Here is a 20,150-nt window from a genome sequence, read left to right as displayed (position 1 = left end):
TTCTCACAGGAAAAGAAAGCTTTAATTATGGTATAAATTCAAGAAGCACCCAATGCAAGAAGTAGCTGATATAAATATTAAGAAGCGTGCTGATATAAATTTTGAAAAGCAGCTGAATTATTTTAGGTGGAACTAACCAAATCACGGTCTGTTTTAGAAAAATGCTTTAAACTTTATTGGAACTCAGTGGAACTCACATTTTGCCACCCGTAACATAACATTATGCTGTTACTGTGTCATTATCTTTGGGCTTGCATGAAGGGGCAGTAAATTTTCTTGTCTGATGTGAACTCTAATTTATTTTTTCGTTCCACTGAGTCACAACTTACAAGTGTGCTGTTGTTGATTTCAGCCTGTGATAAGATATGCACTCAGTATGGTTCCTTCAAGTTTCATATTGTTTTTCTTTGTGCTGCCAAGTATTTTGCAGATGATAGAGCATAGTGCGGTGTTTTCATGGGCATGTGGGCATGGTTCATTTGAAATTTTTTGTAGGAAATTCATGCCTTTACTAGGTGGTTACCAAACTACGCAGAGCAGTCACACGTGACTAAACCTGGCTTCCAGTTCTCTTGTAGCTATGCAAACCTACAGCATATATTTCCAAAAGTAGCAAAGATAAACATAGATATGATTCCACAATATTTAATATGCTTAAGGTTGTAAACATGGTGGAAAAAAGCGCATGAAGACAATGACAGGATGAAGAACCGCACCTTTGTTATCAAAACTGACAATTCTTCCCAGGCATCGAGAGCAATTAGTCAGTGAACTGATAGAGCCTTCCACATGCGCATGTGCCAGGAAATCTTTATTAGTCAACCCTCGCTGGTGTTGACTGTTGGAGAATTCGAGTTTTTAGCGTCTACATTGGGCTATCAGTGAAATAACTGAGCTGTGTTGCTTATGTTCCTGTTTTGACTCCTGCTGGTTGGCGAGTTTCTCTAGTGACGATTGTTGCTTTGCTATTCATTTTTCAGTCTTTTCATGGTTTTCTATTATTACCTGTACTTTCAGGAATAAATTTTCAGTTGAGAGTTAGCGCTCGTCCTTGTGGTCCTGTTGTTGTCTTCATGCACTTTTTTCCACCATGCATAATAAGCAATTTGCCCAACTTTCTGGTCTAGTAAGGTTGTAAATCAGGTCAGGTAGTGATACAGAAGCATTTCATCTTTATTTAGTGTTTTCCACCATCATAACACTGCCAAGAATGTGTTAACAAAAGGATTTTGATGCACAGAGTCTGTCATGAGTATAGCATCTGCTGTCAGCTTCCCTTAGCACTGATATATGCTGCTTAAAGCTGCATACTCACACTCTTTATGACAGAGATTTTAGCTGAGCTGCCTGTCAGGTCTCACTTCTTGTGTGCGATATGTGTACTAGTCGCAATACTTTGATCTGAGCCTTCTATTGTTCATGGGGTTTCAATTCTTGCTGTTGTCTGCCTGCCAGAGATAAGAATCGTTCATTGTTCATGAAAAAAAAAATGCCATGATGCTAATGGAAGGTCTTGTGTGCAAGCTGAAATGCATTATTAAAGTTGAATTTGTTTTAGTATTTAAATTTATTGATATGTGGAGCATTGCTTTTCAATAGCAAGTGCCATAACACTTGCTGATGCAATAATATTGTTGCACTAAATATGACTAAAAAGATGACGTGGGTGAGGGCCAAAGCACAAGTTGATGTGTCCACAAATCAATAGAATTTGTGGACATGTTTGCTATATTCTTGGTCTTCATATCCATATGGTATATTGACTTTGAAAGTGTGTACCATTAAAAGGACAGGTTTAGTTCTAGTGGTACAATGATTATTTTGCATCAGATAAAAAGCATGTGCGTACCAATTTATCCTCTCTGGGGGAACTTCTCATCCATGCAAATGATGGGAAATTGTAACAGTTGTGTTAAAGATGATCATGCTGTTGAATAGCCTGGAAGAGAAGTACTGTCCCAGCAAACCAAAAACCTCTCAGAGATGTCTAGCTAGACGTCTCTGAGAGGTTTTTGGTTTGCTGGGGTGTCATGTTTAGTACAAATAAAATTTTTTACTTGCATTAGAATTGGATCCTGAGCTCTCAGACTTGCTATGAGCAGCGTAAAATTTGATTTAGTCAGTGAATTTTCAGAACCCTTGGCAAATGAGAAGCCTAATTATCACCATTTAGGAATAAAAGCAATTACTGTTTTTGAATTATGGATGTGGCTTGCCTCTGTAGTGCTGCCATCAATTCTCATTTTGTAGGTCTCTATGCTTTTTGCATCTTTTGCATTGGGACATAATAACGTAACAGGTTTGCTTACACGAACTAGACTGTGACCTTATCAAGTTTATAACTGTCGTTTTAGGGAGTATTTTTTTTGAGCGAATGTGTATGTTGAATTTGCTTCTCATTTTCTTTAATGCAAAGCTCACACTATAGCTTTAATATATTTGTAGCACCAGTTTCTAGTTGAACGTAACCACTGTTCTAATGTGCATTTCAGATGGCCGGAACCATATGCCTTGCTGTGTGGCACAGAACATTCCACAGATATGTCGATCTGTATGTATTGGTGATTACACACTGACTACTGTCACCGAACACTACACCTGCATGGACTACACAATGACAACTCTGGCATGCATTGCAAATGGTGTCGGTAAGTATCAACACATCTGTTCTTCACTGATTTCCCTGCAACTGAGACAGATGCATTCGTAGCTAAGCTGTTTCATTAACTGTAACATGCAGTGTGTGATATATGTGTGATAGAACCTGAGCACACATTCTACACTTATTGTCTGCAGCATCAGTTTGCATCCGTGTGACATGAGTTTTCAATTGTAAGGCTTATAAAGTTCTGGAAACAGTAGTATTTCTAGAATGTAATGAATATGAGTGCATATCTTCTTGTATTCCTGAGGCTTGAATACATTTAATTTGGTGAATTTACTTGGTGCTACTTGCATTTTGTCAGAAAAAACTGCTTTTAGTTCCAGCTTCTCAATAGCAAGAATAATGATAGGCGATGAGAAAAGGGGAGGTATAATAAATGTCTCACTCAGGGTGGCTATCTGAACTGTACCATAAAAGAAGGGATAAAGGAGGAGTTAAATGGAGAGACAGAGAAAGAATCCCACTAGTGGTTGACCTTAACATGCACTGACATCGCACAAAGCCTAGGTGTCTTTGCATCTTCCTTCCATTGGAATGTGGCCACCACAGCTGAGATTTGATCCCGCGACCATGCACTCAGGACCCAAATACCATTGATACCGAGCCACCACTATGGTGGGTCTTTTTGAGTTAGGCACTTAGTGCCATAAAAGTGGATAGCACACTTTTCTAAGATTCGCCTTCCGAGGAAAAGCCTTGCCAACAATGCATGTTTCAATGTGTGTAAAAGTAAACACCTGGAAAGCTTGCCTCAAGAAGTGCCATGGTGATGCTATAGTTCTACTCTTGCAGTCACAGTTGTTGCGAATGCTTCCGGGTGTTCATCTTGTGCCCTTTGTCAATGGATCGCAGAGCTGTTGCCAGGGCCACCAAAGCAGCTGGAAGTAGAGCCAGTGTCTCCAACAGAACTGCTTATCAGATGGATGCCGCCACACCAGGAGATTGAAGTCACACATTTCCGGATAAACATCACTGAACTTCAGAGCTTTGACCCAGATGCAGTAACACCAAAGAATGAAGCAAGTCTCTTTCACTGTTTGTGTTATCGAGCGAAGAGGTTTATTTTTATTTTTGGCCTAGTTAGAATTTTAAAATCAGTGCAATGCTGGCCAAGATTTTAGTATAACTCTTTCCTTGCAATTCCAAGTGCTTTAATTTCTCTTCCAACTCAAGTGTCATGGAATGGTTGTGGTTCCGTCTTTCATTTTTGTTTTTTTAACCTGTAAACATATTTTAATATTAACGTGCTGGGTGTCCCACATAGCTTGAACCTGTATTTTAGAAGAACTACGGCACATTTTACAAGAGTGAAACTGACACAGCAGTATCTATTGACTTCTCGTTGGCAGGAGTATTTCAATTTCTTGTTAACTGAATTGATTTCACATTAGTTGGCCTGAAGGGTGGGAAATTGCAAGTATGCATGATTTTGGCAGTTTGCACACATACAGTACTGCCAGCTCGGGAGTACCATGGCTCAACTTTCAATAGATGAGCACTGCCATGCATAGGAGGTGCCAACCAGATACACATGCCCTGCATGTGTTAAATTTAGCATCTTCATATACATGTTGTGCTTGTATAGTTTGTTACAAAAATTGCACTGCTGAGGCCTCTTGTTATGGCATGCAACTTCTTGACTGAAAATTCGTCCATGCTTTTAGTAGGTAGTACTTAATTAAATAACCTTGCTAATGAATTAGTTAGTTGGCACAAGGAGCCTGCCAACAGCATTTCATTAGTTCTATACTTGCACTATGTGTCACGCTTTTAGCCTGGCTCAAGTTGTGTGAGACACTCTTGTAAAACGCGTGTTAGTACTGGAACTTGTAAAATTAATTTAAGATGATTTACTATTTCTCTATGGCCCCTTTTTAATTTTTTCTGTGATGTTTTTTTCTTTTTTCTGTTTTGTGTTACAGACCGATAAAGATTCTACTGTTGGAACGACGCAAGCATTTTCAATCAAGGTGTGTAGATATGACATTGTTTTCAAACAATTTTACATATAAACTATTCACATGTTTCAATTAACTTATCCTCCTTGTTGCCCTGGTTCTGGCACATTTTTAGTGCACTTTAGTTCATTCAGCATGTTTATCTGCTGGTATCAAACATAGCACAGTACAATATATGGAAGTGCATAGGCTGTTGTACACCAAAACATTGTCTGACAAGCAAATTTCTTGCAAAAAGGAAAGGCCACATTGTATACCAATTTGTTCCATACACAGTGGTGGGGCTTTGTAAGCTTCATGCCTGTGTTCCCAAGGGCAGTTAACCATGTGTACCGAGAACATTTCTTCTCTTCTCACTCATTACTGTAGACTCTAGGACAACCAATGTCTCACAAAAAAAAAAAAGAGAAAAAAATCACGCATGCAGACATTTTCTTCACTCGGAGTGCAGCCAAGTGATACAGATTTTGAGCTGCGTCCACCATAAAAACCTTTGTGTAGTCAAAACAGCATCTGAAACAGTAAAGAGAAAGGCTTATTTTTTTGCCTCGAACGTAGATACAAGCTACACATCGCAGAAAGTCAGCTACTTGGAGGCTAGTGAGTCCGTCTCACTCATTGTGGGGTTCGTGAGGCACTGTCCAGACTGGGTGCGGGAGTAACTCAAGAGCACATGCAGACGTGCATCTGGTCGTCTGGTTAAGCTACCCATTGCTTGTTGAAGGGGGTGTGTGGTAGGTGCACACGGGATAGGAGTATGGGCCACTGCTTTCGACAGCACACATATTGTTCTGTTTTAATAATATGCTTTGTAACTGTTTTCTTGAGGAAGGAATTTTTATTTGTGTTACTTGGCACAGATGCCCTGCGAGAGCTTGCTTGCATTATCTGAGCCTCTTGCTTGTCCCTGTACGCAGGTGGATGGAAACCAGACAATGTTCAATTTGCGCAACCTGAAGCCAGTTACCATGTACGAAGTGACAGTTACATCAGAAAACATGCATGGCACTAGCCTACCAACATATGCTGTGCGCACACTGACGCTAGGTGCCGAGCCATCCTTCGACCTGCCCACTCCTGAGAATATCACAAGCAATGACACACTCCTGTCAATCCCAGACGTACGTGGGTGCTGTGTCAAGCGTGGTGTCAAGCAGGAGCGTTGCCTTCGTACCATGTGTGATCCTAGCCGGGCAGACGAAACCACGTGAGTTTCTGGGTTGAATGAGTTCTCGCTTTGATGAGACAAGAAAGCGCACATGATGAACGCTCACTCACTACTGATTTATTTCCTGAAGTAAAACATCAAAGTGCAGCAGGAACCTGTTTGTTCTTTATGAACGGTAAACTGGGCTAGTTAGTAGGAATTCATACTGAAAACTGCGCAAAAAACGAAGACACAGAACGAGAAGGCACGACACGGGCGCCTGTGTCGTGCCTTCTCGTTCTGTGTCTTCATTTTTTGCGCAGTTTTCAGTATGTGTTCTTTATGTATAGTAATAAATGTGTGCTTTATATTGAGTTGTTTAGTTAGGTTTCCTATGCTAAAATCCTGGCCTCTAATCCTGTACTTCTATGCGTCTTGAGAGGAAGCTTGAGTTGAAGAGACTTTCTTGAGCTGTTGAGCAATCATTTACCCATTCATCCAATTTGTTAGGAGACAAAAGCAATTTTAAGTTTTAATCAGTCTTGGAAGTTTCAGCAGAGGTGGGTTTTTTTTACAAGGGGTCTACTGTCTGACGCTCAGTCTTTCCCTCAATTTATGAATGGGTCTTCATTCCTGGCAGGAGCTTAGGAGTTCTTGCCACAAGAACTGCAATTGAGCCTCTGGACTTCCCATGAGATTCTCAATGCACCTACTTGATCACCATTTTAGGCCTTATACACCCCTGCACCATTATAAAGATTTCGAAGCAAGCAGTTCTCTCTTTGCCTCCACCAAGTATTCGTGAATCATATAGGCATTGTTATTAGAATGGATCCTATAACCGGCTTCTAATATAACTAATTCCCACATCCTACATCCATAAGCTTGACACGAAATGCGGAGCACGAAGGGACAAGGACATAAAGAACTCACATAGACATAGTGCGCTGTCCTTGCCCCACTGTGCTATGTAGTTATGTTCTAAATGCACCAACATACCGAAATATCTACTCTTGTAATGCATAGGCCGCCGCGGTGGCTCAGTGGCTATGGTGCTCGGCTGCTGGCCCGAACGACGCGGGTTCGATCCCGGCCGCGGCGGCTGAATTTCTTTGTAGGAGAAATTCGAGGCCCGTGTACTGTGCGATGTCAGCCCACGTTAAAGAACCCCAGGTGGTCGAAATTTCCGGAGCCCTCCACTACGGCGTCTCTCATAGCCTTAGTCGCTTTGGGACGTTAAACTCCATAAACCAAACCAAACCTTCTAATGCATAGGCGTGCGGAGGTCTCTCTCCGTAAGGAGGCGGCTGGCAAAGTTCATGGTAGTGCCTGTTCATGTCTAGCAGGAGAGAATATGGAACAAATTGGCACCTTCCTTCCCCATGTCTATTAGGGAGATCACTGCCTCCATTTCCCCCCTCCTATGTGCATGCCTATGCCTACATCATTTACCCTGTGGCTGGCAGTCTTTGGCTATAAATGCCCTTGCACCAAGAAAAAAAAGCTGAAAACTCGTCATCACAGCTGTGCATCATCTGGGTGCTGGACACTGATGATGGTGTGTAGAAAAGTGATTCATCACAAAGTAGTAATTCACACATGATGCAAAATAAGATGTCACATATGCATGTGTCATGTATCTTGCAACAACAAAAAAGGAAGGAAATTGTGTATCGCAAAATCGCTGAGTGCAAAAAATGTTTAATGCAGCGAATAAATCGCAGTTAGCTTGGTGGGCCCTTATTCCAGTACCCCATTGGCTTTTGCCGCTGCTCTTGCCCAGTTCACTAGTCAAAGCCGGTCTTCCAAATGTGAGCTGGACAACGCCACCTCCCAGTCTGCAGTTGTTGGGTTATTGATCCTTGGAGTACCTGGATTGTTCTGGCATGCCCTTACCATGTGGTATAAGTTAGCCACTTCACCGCAGAAGGTGCATTGCGGATCGTACGAATTCGGAAACATATAGCTGAGTTTGACTGGGTTTATGAGACAAGAGGCTTTTACCAATATAACCTGCCACAAATGCTAAGTCCTTTCTTTTTTTCATCTTATCTTTGTAACTTATCTTCATGTCACATTTACTATATTGGCTTAAAGAACGATTAATCAACATATCTTGAATGCTTCCTTTTGTTTGCTCCTGAGGTTTTCTGTCTCCATTTTTTAGATTATTAGTATGATAGTAGCTACTGCTGACACTTTGCCCATCATACGACTCCACACTGCACTTTTTTTTCTTGTTTCTCTGTGGTACTCCTGTGAGTTCATCTGCCATTTCTCAGAGGTAAGGAAGCTAGCCAGTGATGGCCAGCTTCCTTCTGTGATGCATCAAACAGCCGCTGATGACACAAAAAATGATGAGGGCTGAAAGAAGCACAAGGAATGGGCAAGTCCGGTTTAGAAGCCTCCTGAAAGTTGTGAAGCTTGATTTAATGTCACACAAGCCTTATATGTAGACGTGGCTCAGTCATTGTTGAGTACAGCACTTTTTATCATCTCATCTTGGTTATGGAAGGCTATTGTTGCATGTAATTTTTTTATGTAGGCTTTGCAGATGTTAGGCTATTGTTGCATGTAATTTTTGCATGTATGCTTTGCAGATGTTCAGGCATAGATTTACTTGAGGTGAAGGTGCACTAACCTCACCTAGAAGTACAGTTATAACTCGATTTAACAAAGTGAAGAGCAGCGACTAATTATTTCGTTAAATTGGGAAATTCGTAAAATCGAGGAAGAAATCTTTTCACCCCTCGAAATCCAGTAATGTAGCGTCGCCCAAAGCCAGCGCGGCATCGTATTTGCTGATATCCGCTTTTGCGCACATGAAAAGTCAGTGAAGGGGGCTTTAATCGCTTGTGCATGAAAGCGCCATCTGGTAAAACGGATTAGAAGCCAACGAGCTCGGGAAGCGCAGCTGGCTACCGAGTCCATTGTTGCGTGCAGAGGCGTAGCTTGCAGCCCCGCAAAAATGAAACCACTGCCGTGACTTGGGCTCCCTGATGTTACTGCTTGCACGCTGCCAACTATCTGCGAGACATTGTGAGCAAAATAATTGAGGATTAGCCTCCTTTATACTCATTTCTTCTCGAAGAAACTTCGTTAAATTGGGTTTAGCGGTCATTTGTTTCCTTATTTCGGGTTATTGAGAACATTGAACAATATGGACACTTGCCGAGGAATCAAAATTTGTTCGTTTTATCGGGAACTTCATTAAATTGGGTTTCTTTAGACCGAGTTTTAACTGTATTGCACTTGATGGAGTACCAAATCAAGAATCATGGCATGTTTTATTGCGGTTGCCTGTTCCTCCTGCCTCATGTAGTATCTTGTTACGTACACACAGGCTGACAGATGTGATGATCTGTGCACCATGGGCCAACGTGACCTTTGCCTGCATGGCGGATGGTGTGGACCACACTGGCTGTTGCCGGCGCCGAGGCTTGCCAGAGGCCTGCCTTGGCTTCTGCAAGGGCAGTGTAATGCGTGTTGACTACCGTCACTTCCGGTGCCTCGAGTACATGCCCTTCTATGGCAGCTGCCTGCTTGAACACTACGGCGTGCTGCCTGGCCCTCCAAAGGAACTCACTGTCACTGCCATCAGCCGGAATTGGGCTGTCCTCAAGTGGAAATCACCCAGGTGGGAAATCACTCAGTAGGGATACAGGCTATGTGTGTGCATGCTTTGTGATGTTTTGCCTTTAGCATAACATGTGCACAGACTGAATACACATGTGTCTCATCTTACATCACATTTCTTATTTCAGTAAACTACCCGAGACTGTGACAAAATATGGACTTTTCTGGAGAAGGCTTGGAGATGACTTTGAGCCATATTTTGCTGTACCCAATGTAAAACCACCTTACCTTATGGACAGGCTCGAGCCATCATCTGAGTAAGCATAAACATTGTCGTCCTGTATAGACTACATTGTTGCTTGGAAAAAGTTAAAATTTGCAAGCTTTTATAGTACTTTGAACTACACCTTCTGCATGAACTAGTATTATGCTCACTCAGTAAGTACTCTGTGTGGAGAAAACTACAGAACCAGAGACATTGCTTCTGAAAGTAAGTTTGTATTAGTAAATGGATAAATAGTAATAAAGGACCTCCTGTGTTAATTCCAGCTGAGGTGAACAGCATAATTTAGTGCATTGCAGTTTTTGCTAGTGAGGTGAACAGCATAAATTAGTGCATTGCAGTTTTTGCTAGCGACGTTAATTATTACAATTTCTGTTGGCCTTTGTGTGTGATGCTATCTTTATGCCTACTTATGCCTACTTGCCTACTTGAGTGAGAAGTATGGATGATCCAGCTACATCTTTCATAACTGCTACCCTATCACACTTGCGTGTCTTTCTTGAGTGTAATGATCTTGTTATTGCCCATGCAGCTATGAAGTATTTATCGTGGCTGAAAACAAATATGGAACAAGTGAAGGCTCTGATCGCATTGTGCTGAGGACCCAGGATCCTGAACCTGAGCCAGTGGATACGCCGTCAGGGTACAACGAAACTGCCTGTTGTGTGAATGCAAAAGTCAAAGACATATGCATGCCGCTTTGCTCTTATAAGGTATGTCTCATCTCACTTAGGTGGCATTGTGTTCTTTAGCACTTCTAAAAGGGCTATCAGCTGTGTCACTGGCCTTTTCTTATTATATCTTTGGGGTAGTGTGACCTCAGCATTGGAAAGAAAGTGATTTTATGCAGTTAAATCCCACCACAAAGTCCTTAATGCACTATTGAATGCTGCATGATATACAAGAAACCCAAATCACTCTCATTGTTAACGTACTCTTACCTCAGCTTACTGGATCTTTTTTTCCTTGATCTTGTTTGTAGCCTTGCATGAAGATGCTTTTTTTAAGCCTTAGAATATCAGCTTGTGTTCATTTCTCTGTTGCCATATGGCTGCAGAGAAATGAACACAATCTCGTATTCTAAGGCTTAAAATAGCATATATGGCTGCACTCAGGCTGATGCCAGTTGTACACTGATGCACACTGAATCCCTCTACCTGATAGCTGTGTAATTAGCTATAAAATGCCTCCAGATATAGTCTTCTGTGATATTCATACCTGTCCTTGAAAGCTTATGCTGTCTTATTAAGGCCCCTAATTGCTTGCAGTGGAAAATTTCAAATTTCTTGAATTGAGAGCAAAGAATCTGCAGTATTCCGTGGGAAACATAGGTCATATAAAATAAGTATATAAATTTACCTTTGAAACATGCCTGACATGCTTCCAATGTAACTTCACTAATATCAAAGGAGGCTGCAGCAATTCAGCTTGAGGTTATGCTTGGTATTCTCACCTCACTTGAAAAATGCTACAAGTTTAAAACAATGCTCCCACAGTAACTGAATGATCTATATGGTGGTGCTTGACGTACTCGTCTGCACCTATGGCGGCGGCTGTGCCCACGTTTCAAAGACCCAAGGTCGTTGAGAGGTTGGCTCACAAGCTAGGTATGCGGGTGAGCTTGCTGTAGGTGTCTTGAAAAACAAAAAAAGAGAGAAAAATGTTCGTAGATTGGTTCCGATTATAACACGAGGTGAGGCCTGAAGCAGATGATTTAGGGAAAAAAAACTCCTCGTGTTTCATTTGTGCAAACATATAGTAGCATTGCTTTCGATAAGCACCAATATCGTGACTGTTTCTCTACAAGAGCTGCAGTGCCTGATGTGCTGGTAGCTCAAGCAGATGGGGAAGCAAGCATTTCAAGGCACTCTATCCTTCAGAAGAATTCAGATCATTAAATTAATTTCCTTCCCATTGTTCTGTCATTCCTAGTGATATCTGCAACAACAATGATATAAAAAAAAAATGGAGGATGACTGATAAAACATACTTCTGCTAAAAATGCTCAGATCCGCAATTTCTCACGGAATTGCAAACTAGGGGCATTGCGCATTATAAATGGCATAAGCCTGGTCTTGTTTGCCTGCCTAAAAAAAAAAAAAAATGTCTACATGTGCCACTCATCGCGACATATCCAGTGAAAGTTTTCTTACTGCCGTAGAAAATAGTCTGGAAAATGTAATGCTCAGTATTGAATGCGATATAAAAAATTTTGTGTGCGTGCATGTGTGTGTGCCTGTAAGGCCATGCTGCTAGAAAGGTTACCTTGGGTCTTGCCCATGCTATTGTTACTAAGGATTTGCAACAACACAGTCAAGCACTGATCATGACAGTGGACTGGACACTCAAGAGGTAATTCTTTAATGAATCATTCAGCCCAGTGTGTAATATGTGCTGCCATTTGCAAGATAGCTTGACTGCATCAACTATCAATCCAAGTGGCACATTGTTTCATTAATGCTGAAAGACTTATTTTTGCAAACAGAATAAACTGGCAGCTTTAAGGCATGATAGAGAAACGAAGGTGGGAATAACGCCTTTTCCAATGTTTTTAACTGATATATATGTATTCCTACGCACTTCAACATGTCCTCACAGCTTCTGCTTCTTGCTTGTCAGCTACCAATATATTTCAGGAAATTAGAATCTCTTCAGTTAGGTTGGTGCAAAAAGAAGAGAAATAGTATTAAGGGGCCTGGCCATGATGTGCATTACTGAGTGATTTTGCTGGGTTTCTGTAGGCATGCCAAGTGCAGCAAAATCTGTAGAAGAGCTAATTTCTCGGTGTGTATCATTTCACTGATGCTGTAAAAAAAAAAAAAAAGGAAAACTATGCTGCCAACAGAACCATTCAGAATAAGGCTGCTGGTCACGTGTTAAGTGCCTTTGAATATCTGTTGGAGGATTTAAGAACTGCTGCACGGAAATTCAATCGTTTCTTGGCCTTGTTTTTCTCCCTCAACCCTCTCCTTCCCGGGTGAATAGATGAAGCTGGCAGACTTGCAGTACTTGAGCCCCCTGTGTCTGGATGAGATGCACACCCTGCTGAGATGTGGTGCAGGTGGTCGTGACCACCGGCCCTGTTGCCAGCGTTATGGGGTTCGCGATGAATGCCAGCCCATTTGTGCTGGTGAAGTCTCACTTAGCAAGTATGATGTCACTGCCCTCGTCTGCTCCCGGGATATTGGTGCTGTGCTCAAGGTGCGTAGCACTACTGTGGTGAATGTGCGTAGACAGTGGTATTAGAACAGGTAAAGAAGGACAAGCCACAGCCCTTGATGTTGCAGACGCTGCATGGCCATTGCTCTTTTCCAGCAGATGCACTGAGCAGCTTTATGCAAAAACATGAGTGGCTTGTGTGGTAAAGTTCAGATTGTAGCATGCAGGATCCTCTGTGGTCAAGCAACATGCACTCTGAACATATTTTAGCATGATCCTTCTTAAATCGCAGTTACCATTTATAAGGCTTGCTGGCTCTTGTCCTAGATGTCGAACCTCGATATAATGAACACGGACATTACAAATTATTTGCTTAATTGAACTCTTGCTAAATGTTTTTAACAAACGCATGAAATTTTTACTTTATATCGTATGCCAGCTTCCGCCATGAAGGTGGCCGCAGCTGGCACAGGACCAGGTTAATTGGAGAGATATGGGAAAAGGTCTATGACTTTTAGTGGGCATAGTGAAGCTGATGATGATGATATTGAACGAGGTTGGCCATAAAAAGGATATGTCGAACCCCCTAGCGCCAAGTGGTGCCCGCTCGGTTGAAAGGCGGCAGGCTTTGCCGCACTACACAAGTGGCTCGCTGCGTAGAGGGTTAGTAATAGCCACGCGGTCAACACGCGCTCACGCCTCTGGCACTCATCAACAGCGCCCCGGAAGTGGTGGCATGGACGGGTGTATCCTGGCAGTAATCATAAGAAAATGGCGATAGCTTTTGCACTGGTGTACCATTTTCCAAGCGACACGGCTGTAATGCGGGGAAGCCGCCCTAGCGGGCGCTTAGCCTGCTGCCGTTGCGTCCCTAGTTGCGTGCCAGCAGTGCGATATGGGAAAGCCAGCTTAATTGACACTCGTTTTTTTTTTTTTTTTTTTTTTGCGGCCACCGTTATTGTCGCGAGCGCTTCTGAAACGGCACTAAAGCTTTGGAAAAGGTCTCCCCAATTCTCTAGTAGAGATCGTCTGTTCTATAGTTATTTGTGTTCTTATTCTGTAGTGGAATCTGTACCCACTCCTGCTATGTCTCAAGTATGACACAGCAGTATTTGTAAATAAAATAATAAACTGACATTCCTTCACTGACTAAATTGCACTGCTCTTGCGTGCGTTATCGACAAAATTTTGTATTATGAACTGTGGCTATATGAAACTATTTTGCGATTTTTTACCTATTTACTATAACGAGGTGATATAATGCTGTGACTGACCTTCAGTACAAGCATTTCTTGACCTAGCTGCCTGCCTGTAATGTACAAATTATGAGCGTTCCCACGACAGGATAACTGCTTGGGTTTTCTTGCAGCCACTGCATACAGGTGCGTGATAACACCGACAACCATGAGCGGACAAAGAGCTCAGTAGTATTAACGTAAGAAGTTGGGCTAGTTGGCACGTATTCATAGTTAATGAGCACAAAAAGACGAAGAGAAGAAGACGACAACAGGACCATGGTTGTGAATGTATCTCGCAGAGTCACTGCTTTGTTAAAGCCTTTTGGCAGGCTAGTTGGTCTAGATACATGACGAACATGAACAGTGCAAGAACAGAGATTTTCTTGTTTAATGACACAGGTGAGTCATTCTTCACCTGTGTTGTTAAAAAGAAAATTTCTGTTCTTACGCTGTTCCCATTCATCATGTCACTGTTTAGTCACCCTAAAAAAAGTTTTCTATCGCCCTATTAAAAAATTCTTGCAATTGACTTTACTTTTTCTTTTTACAGTGTATGGAAGAAGGAAAAGACATCATTCCTGGTCCACCTGAAGATTTCCATGTGACATTTGTAACACCCACTTCTGTGCACCTTGTGTGGAATGCACCATCAGGCAATGTGACAGCAACACAATATCAGATTAGGTATGAAGCTATCAATGGCACAGTGCCACCTCACCCTGCAGAGTACACACAGGTGAGCAAATCTATCGGTTCTTCACTGGCTTCTCTGCTGCCTCCCAGAATGCTGGCCTAGCAGTTCACTTTATGCTCGTGTAGACAAGAAGTATGCTACCTGTCATGAGGGCGTTTGCCTAATCAGTTCGCTGTTTTGGGTGCGTGTGTTTACTAGGGTGAAAATTAATGAAAACTGGTGAGTTTACCTCATGGCATGTCTTTGACGTGACCCTTGAGCTGGGCTTAAATTGGCAGTTAGAAATAACGCAGTGAGCATCTATGTGGTAGCATCGTATTTCTAGGTTGTTATGTGTTACTGATTTTTGATTCACTGTATTTTCTAAACTCTCACTTCAACTAACATGTGATTCTTGTCTGTTACATATAAACTGCGCAATTGCTGCATGTAACTTGGTTAAAGCTGGCTGTGGTGCCAAATTCAACTGCCTTTATGAGACCTGAAAATAAGAAGTTATGAATCCTTTAAAAATGACCTCTGTTGGGTTTTTCAACTAGAGGTGCAGATCTGCAATGATTAAATCGTGATTTATGCTGTAATGATGAAGTTTTTCAGTATGTGTGTGCAATCTTAGAATTACTGTCAAAACAACTGTACAGCCTTGAAAAGTTTTTTGCATAATCTTTAGTGTGTCAAATGGGGCACATACATGCAAGTAAGGCTCGAGTGATACATGTAATTAAATGAAGTAGAATTCAAACTAACTGGACATTGCTTAAAATTCAGCTTTGGAAGTAGTGTGTGAAAAGTGGTGTCTCTGCGGAACAGATAAACAAGAACATGCTCCTGCTGTTTATGTGGGAGCCAAAAGCTTGCTGAGTCATGAAATAAACTTTCGTCCCCACATGAAACTTTCTCAGTTAACTGCATGCAACAAGTGCTGCTGATTGCAGAACAACTGTGTGCACTGGCTGGTTTCTCTTTCACATGCCAGGTGCAGCCCTCCAACATTTTTATTTTAATTGTGAAGTTTAGTTAAGTTGTGATTACGTAAAACTTTTCAATATTAATTCAAATAACAATACATTTGATTAATTTTTGTTGGATATATAGTACTCTTTAAGGAGTGTGAATGTTTCTGAAGTACCTTGAAATTTAGCAGCACTCAAGAACACAAGTTAATGAAACAAGGAAAGAAACCAAGGAAGGATGCCCAAGATAAAATATGAGTGTAAAAACTGCATAGCACTGTATATCAGAAGTGCCATATTAAGCACTTTTTTTTTTTTTCATTTTTTTACCACTGAGAGAGTGCTGATATACTAACAGTTTTTCTAGTTCACCTGCCACTCTTGTGTTGGCAAACATGGAGTTCTTTAAGATGGTTTCCTGGTCTTGTTGGCCTTTCGTAATGAATGGAACAGGGTGCACGAAAACACCGACAGAAGGAAAAACGACATGTACCATAAGCACTTGTGGTGTGTGTTCCTTTTTCTTTTGTCCGTGTTTTCGTGCATGCTGTTGCGTTCATTCTTCAAACATGGAGGCAATGGTGCAAATTCCTGTAGTGATGGCTTCACTGTTTGCTTGTACAAAAAGATAGTTACGAGGTTTTCAACAGAATTGCCATATTTACTATACTTTAACATTCTCACTTCTTACAAGCAACCAGATCCCATGGAAGAAAAAGAAGACCAATAGTCACATACTGGTTATAGTTTTGTGTCCCATTCTAACAGGCATGCTGTTTTCACCCATTTTCTATTATGTTGCTATTCACACCCATCTTTTTACCTAGCACGATGAAGTTCAAACTTTTGAACACACTTTTTCTCATATTGCTGATTGCAGCATATTAAAATATTTGCTTTCAGCTCAAAAGCTATTCAAACAGGATATTATTTGCCTTGTATTCACTTCAAAAGGGAAAATAATTTATTTGCACATGCCTGCAGTTTAGTTCAAGTTAATTGCCTCTTTCATGGCATTAAAATTTGCGTTGACTGTTTTCATGGCATTAAAATTTGCGTCGACTATTGCGTTGACTCTTTCAGGAAGTGAATGTGACAACAACTATGGCCATTGTGGACAAATTGACACCAAAAACAAGCTACAGCTTGTATGTGGTGGCTGCAAATGAACAAGGCTTCTCTGTTCCATCCCTCATCATTCTTCTTACCACACCAGAAAAGGGTGTTGATGAGAAGGGGATACAAAGTGAGTCAGCCATATTTATTTTATTCATTGTAGCTGCCGTGCAGCATTGCGACCTTACGCACATGTACTTTCCCAGTGTCCGTGATTATTTGTAGTTTTACCTGGAATCGAATTACAAGGCAAGCATGGTAACAATTCCTGACATTTGGACTATGCCAGCTCTTTTCAGTGCACACTAATACAGCTAACGTTGCGTGACCAAGCTTGCAAGCAGCACACATCTTCTGTATGCAGTGGTTAGCAGCCATAAAAAATGCAGTCCTGGCTTTGCTTATTGTTAAGTATTATCGCTGAGAGCTTATCAAAAAGCTTGATAAACATATAACATACAACATCTTTCATTAAAGGGTCTTGATGTGAAATTTGATCCCTTATTGAGGAATTTCTTGTGGTTAGAATTAATTTCATGAGATCACTTTAATAATTGCAGCTCTAGAAAAGTATACAGAAAATTGTTTTCCATATCTGATGGACTGTTTGTTTTACTGCCCTTCTTTCAAAGATCACCAATCTGTTCTTGTTCTGTGCACATTTTTCAGGTATGGTGAGCCCTCCGTATGGTGTGGAGGTGCTCCATGCAGCAGTGGATGCCATTGCACTGAAGTGGTTGCCACCACTGCACCTGCCACCACAGTCAAACCTGTCATATATTGTGCGCTTTGCCCCTGTCAATGTCTCCAATGATGACGCCCGCTGGACGAGTGTGGCTACACCCTATACCTCTCTCATTATTGGCAACCTCACCTTTAACACACAGGTAACGCATTTCAGGGGTATTAGAGTCTTAAAAGCTCTGTGACCTACCGCCAGTGACATCAAGAAACTAAAATTCTTCTTCGTAATTTATTGGTGCAGTTAATGTCTTCTGCATTGTGTTAAGGGTATTATAACCTGGCATCTTAGCTAGATCTGGGAAGGTACTGCTTGTGACAGGGCCAGTGCTTGTATCACATTTGGCACAGACACTGTGCAGTGGTAGCTGATGACAGTGAGATTATTAGCGAGCCAAAAAGCAGTATTTGTACTGTGGAAGGCAGATGGAAAGGCACTGTTCCTTTTGTTAGAACCATACGCATAAATTATAAGAAGCGGGAAAAGTGGTTACATTACAGAGAGAAGCCTATTTGCTTCAAGTAGACAGCCATCCTCTATGTTCTGTTGCTGTCGGACATTGCAATGGAAGGGGAAATATGAACCAAAACCTTATGCAGCAGAGGAGAGCCCCTATTTTATTCTCTTCTCAGTGTGAGTTTGCATTTTGTTGTCACGCAAGCACTCAAGTTTTTAAAATGATATCAGCGCCACTTTGTTTCTTGTGCCAGTGACTGTGACTGAAGGTTCTTCTGATCTGTGACACTTGCACTTAATGGCTGGATTTTCTCCTTACATTCCATCACACTGCCAAATATATAGCCGTATAGCCGTATGGCTGCGCTCGGGTGGATGTCAATGAGTAATTACTCCCTTATTACAAATCTACTCCACCTTGGGGAATTCCCCTAAACATTTCACCAACACTGTTCCCACTTCGAGTTATTGATCAATTCGCTCTCGCCCTACCATGAGCTTGCCGTCCCGGTTAGCTCAGTTGGTAGAGCGACTGCTCCGGTGAAGCGGTGGTCCCGGGTTCGAACCCCGGACCAGGACGAATTTTTCTTTAACTACGAAGTTTCTGAGAAAGCTGTATAGCTTTCCTTTGTAGCCGTATGGCTGCGCTCGGGTGGATGTCAATGAGTAATTACTCCCTTATTACAAATCTACTCCACCTTGGGGGATTCCCCTAAACATTTGACAAAAAAATATATAGATGTTACATTGGCATGCAGGGAGCTGTGCCAGGAAAGGAAAACATGCTCACCAGTACTTGCCATTACAAAGTACAGTCCTATATGAACACTACTTCATTTCCCTGAAAAGAAATATGAACAGGCATGCAGTTTGGCAAATCAAGTGTGATTTTACAAGATTACTCACAAGAAGTGAAAATATGAAGAACTGAAGCTAATAGCTTAACTTGCTGTGCAGACAGCTGCATTAAAGTTGTGGGCAGGGAATGGAGTTTCTAGCAACATGGTTCAGGGCAATACATATTAAGTCAAGGTGGGTGGATTCCCTGCTTGTTCATGTGGATGGGTGGCAAGTTATTCCTTACTAGAATTTTGCTTAGCTGTACATAGCATTTGGTGTGAACTTTCTCATCGATTAAGAGCTTATATGCATTGTAGGAGCACCTCATCTTTGTCACGTTTTTTATTATTTTTACTGTGTGTCTTTGCAACAGAAAGAACCAGGTAAACTTTGTTGATGTTTTTCTATGACTGCAATGACATGTTTAGTTCCCACTTCATTTTTGCAGTATGCTATCTCCATCATGGCTATGTCGGGTGGCAAGGCCAGTGTGCCCTCAGAGACTGTGTACGCCTGGACTGATGCTGCCATCCCAGCCTTTGTGAACCTACCACTAGTCATTCCATCAGGCCCTATCATGGAAGGAGTCAACATGACTGTCATGTGCATTGGTGTTGGTGTGCCCACCCCTACTGTTTCGGTGTACGTCAATGGCATTCTGCAGATTCAGCTGCCTCAGCATCATGTAGCCATCACTGTGCCTCGGGTGTCGCGCAATGTAACAAAGGTGTCCTGCTTTGCTACCAATGGCTATGGCCACGGTGCCCACAGCTCCGTCGACATTCATGTAATCTGTAAGTGTTGCATCTGTTTTCATCTCTAACCTAATGTGGGGACAGCTTCACATTGCAGACAGTTGTGCTGCACATTATGCTGGTGCAACTTACAGTTCTTGTAAGGCAAAGCAATATTTAAATGCTCTCCCTCTACTTATCAAAAATAATGTGCAAGCTACTAGTTCATGCCTGGCATTTTTTAAGGAAAATCCACAATTACTAATTTACCAAGTGTGAATGGGCTCTTTTGGGTGGGTACTTGTGGGTACACTTTTAAATGTATTTCTCTGGTAATCAAATCATACTGAAATGCATTCTCTATATTGTCACCACATAGGCTCAACAAAAGCACGTGTAATTGATTGCTCGTGAACAGGTCTTTGCAGCGCATTTGACATGGTCGTTGCTGGCAGTGCAAATATTTCATTGTTGAGTAAGGACTAAAATTTGCAATGGTGTTTTACTTCGAGCACATTTTCTATTACATTCCACTCTGTAGTTTTGTTTTGTAGTGAAAGCTGAATGAAATTGCACTAAAGACCTTTGA

The 20,150-nt window shown here is 41.7% G+C and overlaps 1 protein-coding gene across 3 annotated transcripts in view; it reads left to right on the top strand.

Moving 5' to 3' along the window:
- The window catches only part of LOC149352002 (Ig-like and fibronectin type-III domain-containing protein 2), a 197,760-nt gene that overhangs the window by 157,958 nt on the left and 19,652 nt on the right, over positions 1 to 20,150 (top strand). For all 3 annotated transcript variants that reach the window (XM_089581241.1, XM_089581243.1, XM_089581242.1), the window contains 12 exons: positions 2,493 to 2,648; positions 3,518 to 3,684; positions 4,588 to 4,635; positions 5,541 to 5,830; positions 9,114 to 9,407; positions 9,535 to 9,663; positions 10,162 to 10,342; positions 12,615 to 12,830; positions 14,577 to 14,762; positions 16,757 to 16,919; positions 17,459 to 17,676; positions 19,276 to 19,621. In XM_089581241.1, the coding sequence (XP_089437367.1) occupies positions 2,493 to 2,648; positions 3,518 to 3,684; positions 4,588 to 4,635; positions 5,541 to 5,830; positions 9,114 to 9,407; positions 9,535 to 9,663; positions 10,162 to 10,342; positions 12,615 to 12,830; positions 14,577 to 14,762; positions 16,757 to 16,919; positions 17,459 to 17,676; positions 19,276 to 19,621 (2,394 nt within the window). The remainder of the gene's footprint in view (positions 1 to 2,492; positions 2,649 to 3,517; positions 3,685 to 4,587; positions 4,636 to 5,540; positions 5,831 to 9,113; positions 9,408 to 9,534; positions 9,664 to 10,161; positions 10,343 to 12,614; positions 12,831 to 14,576; positions 14,763 to 16,756; positions 16,920 to 17,458; positions 17,677 to 19,275; positions 19,622 to 20,150) is intronic.

Source organism: Amblyomma mixtum, chromosome 3, assembly GCF_055824585.1.
Source record: "Amblyomma mixtum isolate Tamu chromosome 3, ASM5582458v1, whole genome shotgun sequence".
NCBI lineage: Eukaryota > Metazoa > Arthropoda > Arachnida > Ixodida > Ixodidae > Amblyomma > Amblyomma mixtum.
This window is presented reverse-complemented; position numbering and strand designations above follow the sequence as displayed.